Consider the following 6,957-nt stretch of genomic DNA (forward strand, 5'->3'; position numbering starts at 1 on the left):
CCTCAGGCTGTGACTTTAAAATCCTGATTTTCAGATGAATAGTTTTCAATGTTTGCCTTATACACCTTCGAAAACAGATAGTGTAACAACCACTGACACTCCCTCTCCTTGGTGAGGTGAATATGACCAGTCTTTTAATACAGCACTGTTAGCTGGGAAAACATGAGTCCCATTACTCTTCATATTTGCTAAATCCTGCTTACCTGAAAGGTAATCCTGCCTTTGCCAATTCACCCTGAAGGTGGATAGTCCTAGTGGTTCAGCCCAGGGCCACATGCAGAAGGCTTTGTCAGTAGGGGTATGCTGTATGGCAGGATGCTCTTAATCCAGGACACTGATTATATTAGTAAAACTGAATGTTTGCCAATCTAGTTTATTCTTCTTTTCCTGAATTTGTCTTGACAGGAACAGGATTTTGCTGGTGTAATGGTGTTTATTTTGTGATGGAGGAAGAGGAGGTTTTTTTTTTTTGAGGCAGAGCAATGTTGGTCACAGGTAATGTGTCTTTATAGGTTTAAGTGATTTGGCAAAACTCTGTCATGTAGTCTTGGCCTTAGCATGACCTCAGAGTGAGTAACTTGTGACCTGTCTGTCCTCATCACCATCAGTACTGCTGCTGTCTAGGGCAGCCCAATTAAGATAATTTTATGGTTGCTGTAGGAGGACTTCATATATCTGTAAGGCAGGCTGAGTTGAGCACTCCTGCCTGTTTATTTTCTATCCCCAGAGACTACATTGCAACAACTGCATTGCCTCTTTGAAGTGCTTTCCTCCACCATGCAGCACAAGCCCATTTTTGCAGGCTCATCTTCTGCCAGCTCCTCTTTATCTGTGAGTTTGTTCCCTCTAAACCCAAGGCTGTTCAGGGACAGGTATTACATTATACACTGAATAAGACAGGTAGAGCTGAATGCTGATGGCTCTGTAAAATGATGGTCATAGTGCTGGTATTAAAATAATTATACCAGGGCATGAAAAGACCCAAAATCTGTTTCCTGGGAAGCCAGGTCTATTCAGAAGAACAGCTTTAATGCCATTTCAGCAGTGTATTGGCCTTTAAATAAAGATACTGTTTCACAAAAGAATTACATTTGGGCAGTTTGCAATAGGGCTTTTTTTTCTTTTCTTTTTGGTGGTTTGTTGCTTTTTTTTGTTTGTTGTATTAATTGTTATACTTTTGAGGGCATTTGTGAGGATATCTTGCTTGGTCAGAGCCTTACCATTGCTTGTACCAGGTGTAGTGAGCACATTAAGACTCTGGGAGAGGGCAAACAATTAATTTTACTAAAACAAACTTGACAGGACAGATCTTTAGATTTTAGCTTTTTATCCTAATGGTGAAAAAAAAAACAGCATTAAATATATGAAATTAACATTATTTTTTACTTCAAAGAAAAATCTAGTGTTGGATTTGTATTCCGTCTGTGAATGGTTACAATTGCACTTTGTCCTTGGGAACATTGGACTGCTCATCCTCTCAGTGAAGCTGAGAGAAATTTTTTGTGTGTGACAGCACTGGGAAGCAAGGCTGTTTTTCAGGATTAGGACAATAAAATTCTTTCAGGTAATGCTCTTCATCAAAAGAACATTTGTAAGAAAAATGCTGAAAAACAGTCCTCCAGTTACACTATTATGTATGGTTTATTTTCTTTCAGTAAGAGTAGTGAGTATACATACACACACACAAAACATGCCTTGCTCTGCCATTAATCTGAATTGCTAGTTGCAAATGATTTTTTTTTTCTGTCTACTCTTACACTCCTTAATATGTATTTTTCCAGTGTAAGAAATTGATAAATGGGTTTGTTTTTTAAGCAAGTGGCCTTATTTCAATTCCACGTCAGCAGAGTCTTCTGAGAAGATGAGATTAAAACATTGGCTGTCCAACAAAGGAGCCACAGAAAACTCTTCATCTCAAAGTGCTTAACAGACACATGTAAAAATAAGGTGGTTGAGCCCCAGTCCTGTATCTTGTGGTTTCATCTTTGGGGAAATGAGGTCCACTATGTTTTTGCTGATTGCAGCACTAGATACTTCCTCTTGCTTCTCTACTCGCCACTTGGGTGGAAGGCCAAATTTTGCTTTGTCATGGCAAAACCCAGTTGGACAGTTTTCCCCAGCTCTCCCAAACCAGATTAAAGCGAATGCAGACTGAGACAATGGGTAATCTATGATGTAAAGTTTATGTACAAGAATATAACATTTATCTGGAGTATTTACAAGGTTAATTAAAGCAATATTTTACAACTCTTTCAGGTTAACCACTAGGTATATTACAGTTAGGCTACAGATGGTTTAATTTGCAAAACAATAAGAATAAAAAAAAGTTGCATTCAGATCAACCAGCTCCAAAACTTGTACATTTTTTCTGAGAGAAGGGCTCAGACTTGTGGAAAATAAAATGTGAGAATGGTTAATATACTCTTACTGGTGCCTATGTATCACATGCAAGAGTCGTAATGTGACCTTTATAGTGTTAATATAGATGGCAAGCCATTTCATCTCAGTGAAAGAGTCGTACCCACTGTGACAAGCCAGTCACACGTGTGGCTGTCTTTCTCTGTATCTCCTACTTTTGCACAACAAACATGCATGTATACAGAGAAGCAGCAACATAAATGAACCAGCATTACCAAAAAATGAAGAGGGAAGAACCTCAGACCAAAGTCACATTTGCAACCATAAAATAACCCAAGCTTTAAGCAAGATACTTTAATGCTTCCCCAAAATCATCATGATATTTTTTTGTTTATTACATTTTAACCTATGTACAGGAGTGGGGGGCTCCCTCCCCCCTTGGAGAGCGGTCACCGTGTCTCATGCCCGTGGCATCTCAAGGCTCAGAGGGGCCGAAGCAAGAAGGTGCTGGAGGCCCAGAGAGCTCAGGACAGAGGCGGCTGGTGGAGGCAGCCAGAGCCAAAGCCACTAACACTGCAGTTTGCGGATGCTGCGGGAAAACCGCTTGAAAGCCCGCTGCCCTTTCTGCCACCGTTTCAGAGACGTGATCACCAGTTCCCCAGCTTGCTTCTGCCCCATCACCAAGTAGGGGACATTGATGTCATTCATCTCATCGCAGGTACACTGAAGGCCACCTTTGAGCCAGAGCACGATCTTCCTCAGATCCCTTTCCGTCAGCCCATTCAGCTTGTAGATGGTTTTGCTCTTTGTTTCGGGGGTGATCTTGGTATCCCCATTGATGTAGGCAATCTCCTTCACTTTTATCTTCAAGGCTAATAGAGCGAGAGGAGGGGGAAGCGGGAAGAGGGAGAGAGATTGAGAGGCTTTTTCCCATTAGTGCACATAAAGAGGACCTGGGGAGGGAGGTGCTCTATTGCTAATTAAACTGTCAGGGCTGACAGAAGAGGCAGCAGGTGGCTCCATTTCTAAAGCCACAAAGGGCATGCAAGTCATTTCAGTTTGAATCAACCTTAGGGCTGAGGGGTTTTTTGAGTTTCTTTTCTCCTCTACCCCCTCCCCCTCTTTTTCCTTCCTTTCTAAATTAATATTTTCTCCAGCCTTTCTCCTGTTTGCAAACAGGGAGCAGGCAGGATCACTACATTAAGCAGAACTCTGGTTGTTTTTGTTGTTTTTTTTTTTTTTCTGGGAGAGGTCAGTCTTCCTGAAACTAGAGTTTGAAAGGGAGGTGGGGAGGCTAGTACCTAGACCTAATCTGAAACCTGATCTCTTCTGCAGCTGAAAACTTCTAAACTTAATTTATTAGGCTGGACAGGATTTTAGGCAAACCTGTAAGGAAATAATATTTCACATGCATTGTTTTTTTGAAAGAATAGATCCCATGGAGGGCAAATTGGTCCAACAGCTGCATTTGATTTGGTAAAACAACTAGGAGGGGGATACAGGGCTCTGTAAGAATCTGTGGGGCATGTTTAGTTTTAGGAGGATTTATCTGAGTGCAATTTGCCAGGCCAAAGCTATTGGTTGTTTTAGCAATTATGTCCCACAGTCATGGTTTCGGATTTGGGGTGGTGGGTTTTTTTGTTGGATTTTGGTTTTTCTTTCTTAAGAAAGACTTTTGAATTGTTGCAGATATTTATACTACAAATCTGTTTCCAGGTATAAACATTGACCTATTATAAAAGGATTCCCCTCCTTATTCCCTTTTTCTCTTGAAATGCTAATGTGCGGATAATGTGCCGTTCAGTTGTCTGTGTCGAAGGGGCTTTCTTGTCCTCTTCTAACCCCAGATCTTCCTATTAAGTTTATATCCCCAATTGTCTGTGCATTACCTTCTCTGTCAAATGATATATAGAGCTTCATTCTTAATCTGTGGGGAGAGTCTTTCTTGCGATACGTGAGATTGGTCATGCGGCTTTTTCTCATACGTCTAAATGAAGCTTTGCTCTACTTCTCCCCAGGCAATAGTCTGGATGAAAGATCCTTTCTTTTTTTTTTCCATTTTACTTTCTACTTGGCTTGCCAGCAACATCCACATAAAGGAGCACTACTTCAAAACAGCAAACAGAAAAGGACTATAAAAGGGACCACTTTCTACTCCAAGGTGGAATTCTATGTTTCATGACCCAATGGTCAGATGGGTTAATCTGCAGATAAGACAAAGCCCTACCTTTATCCAGGCACATCTCTGACTCCACTGGGAGTTCTACCTGATCCTCAACTCTCAAGTTTCAACCGAGGGGAGTTCCGCTTCCACTTACCAAAGTCGTTTTTGCAGAGGTTTTCCACGATGTCATTATCGTCTTCATTTCTGTTTTTGCAGGCGTCGCAGACCTTGGGTGCTGGAAGTGCAAGGGACAGCCCCCGTCAAGTCCGGGGAGAAAGGAACAGCAGGTGGCGTTGGGAGCCCTTCGGGAAACACCAGGCTCCCATCCCTCCACACCAGCCCCTGCCTTTTCCCCGCGGCTCGGGGACACTTAGAGGCGCCTTACCTTGCTGCAGCCCCTCTGGCGGGGGCGCGGTGTGCTTTTCAGGTCACGCCTCAACCAAAAGTTATTGAGGTTTTGTTTGGGGCTTTTTTAATCCGGGGGAAAGGATAAAGAGAGAGGGGCACACAAAACAGCCCAGCGCCGCGACCTTCGCATATGGGGATTGCCCCTCTGGAAGCCGGGCGGCTAGAGTCCAGCGGCCCGGACCTTTGCTTTGGGCACGGAGACGGGCCGCGGGCGTGGGGTGCGGGCTGATACCAGTTCCCCGACTGTGCCTGAGGTTTTTCCCCATCCCCTCGGGAAAGCCTCCCTGAGGCTGACCTGTGGCTCCCTCCGCGGCGCCCCATCCCGGAGCACCGGGCGTGCTGTAACGGGAAGGAACGACCTCCGCTCCCCAGGGAAAGCCGGGGGGTGGACGACCCCGCCGCCGGGGCTGCTCATGAGGGCAGAAGCGGCTCCTCTTACCTTCCCTGGTGACGGGGAGGATGTGGTCGCTGCTGGCCAGCGGGATGCAGAGGTCGTTGTCCTTGGGGAAGCGACTGCAGTCCAGCATGTCGGGCCAGGGGAAGCCGAAGGCAGACATCACAGGGGCGCAGCTCTCCTTCACCTCCTCGCAGAGCGAGTGGCAGGGCTGAATGATCTCGTCCAGGTCGTCGATGCAGACGGGGGCAAAGAGGGAGCAGAGGAACTTCCTCGTATCGGGGTGGCATTGCTTCTGCACCAGCGGGATCCAAGTGGAGGCCTGCTCCAGCACCTCCTGTACCGTCTCATGCCCCAGCAGGTTGGGCAGCCGCATGCTCTGGTACTCGATGCCCCGGCACAGCAGCATCGGGGCGGGGATGGGCTTGCAGTTGGAGCGCTTGTAGGAGAAGTCGGGCTCCCCGAAGGGGAAGAGCCCGGCGGCCGAGCCCATGCACTGGGACGCCAGAAGGAGCAGGGCGCAGAGGCGGCGCTGCATTTTGGGGCGCGGAGGAGGAGGTGGGGGGTTGGCGAGGGGCTCGAAGGGGTCGGGGTGGCGGGGCGCGGAGCGGGCGGCGCGCCGCTGCCCTCAGCCGCAGGCAGCGTCCCCCGCTCGGGCTCCTGCTGCCAGACGGGGACTGAGGGTCTGAGCGAGATGTGGGGGCAAACGGGAGTTTTCTGGATTTTTTTGTATGCAAATGGCAGGGGGAGTGGGGGCTGGGAGGAGCCTGGTGACAGCCATCCAGAAAGGATTGGTCACTACTTTCTCGGTCTGCTTTAGCTCAGGGGGATTGTCTTTTGGCAGGAAATCCTTGCGAGAAACGTTACCGTGCGAGCACGGGGAAGGGGGGAGAGGTCCCCGCGAACAAAGAGCCACGAAAGCCGGAGAAGATCCTGGGGCGAGCAGGGCGAGAGGGGCCGCTCCAGCCTGGGGTAGCTGGAGGTGAGCTCCGCCGCCAACGCAGTTACTGAGGAGCGGCGGGACCGCCCTCGCCCCTCCGCCCCCCCCGCCCACGTTCGGTGCTTTCGCTGCCAGCGGTTCCTCAAGCGGGGAGCGAAGCTGCTGCTGCCCCATCCCCCGGGGGGTGTCCGGCACTTCTGCACCTCCCCGCGATGCTGGCAGGGCTCGGCCAGGCGCTGGAGCCGCAGGCAGCGGCTGGGGGCTGCCGGTTCTCCTCGCCCCCGGCTAGGCAGGGTCTGCCGGTAGGGCTCCTCCTGCCCTCCTGCCCCCACGAGGAGCTGGGGGCTGCAGTGGACCCCGGCCCCACAGCCCCTGGATGGCCCCCGACCGCCAAAAGGGGGGTTCCCCGAGCGGGAGGATCCGAGTACTTTTGCAATACGGTCACCTGGCACGTTTCTCTGAGGCAAGAAGTGTGGCCCTGACTCTGCGCAGCACAGGCATGTCCCTCTGCCTTCGATCCTGTCTTCACCTAGAAGCTCCCTTAAAGAATTATGATTGCGTTGATTTACCACAAAAGGGAAGACAACAGACAGGGCACTGGGATCATGACGCAGCTTCAGTGGGATTTGGATTTCTTGGAATTTTAGTAATATTATTTATGGGATTATTATTGAAAAGAGTAGGCCTGTGTAG

The 6,957-nt window shown here is 48.5% G+C and overlaps 1 protein-coding gene across 1 annotated transcript; it reads right to left on the bottom strand.

The window, feature by feature from the left end:
* Nucleotides 1–2,164: 2,164 nt before the first annotated feature.
* On the bottom strand, nucleotides 2,165–6,058 carry SFRP2 (secreted frizzled related protein 2). The gene is made up of 3 exons (XM_057419151.1): nucleotides 5,370–6,058; nucleotides 4,677–4,757; nucleotides 2,165–3,230 (listed from the first exon to the last, which is right to left on the bottom strand). Exons 1-3 carry the CDS (start codon nucleotides 5,860–5,862, stop codon nucleotides 2,926–2,928), a joined length of 879 nt encoding a protein of 292 aa, XP_057275134.1. The 5' UTR covers nucleotides 5,863–6,058; the 3' UTR covers nucleotides 2,165–2,925.
* Between the last annotated feature and the right edge of the window lie 899 nt (nucleotides 6,059–6,957).

The sequence above is a fragment of the Pezoporus wallicus genome, unplaced genomic scaffold (assembly GCF_028554395.1).
Source record: "Pezoporus wallicus isolate ANWC-B61680 ecotype Strahan unplaced genomic scaffold, APGP_CSIRO_Pwel_v1 contig_2384, whole genome shotgun sequence".
NCBI classification, from domain to species: Eukaryota; Metazoa; Chordata; class Aves; order Psittaciformes; family Psittacidae; genus Pezoporus; species Pezoporus wallicus.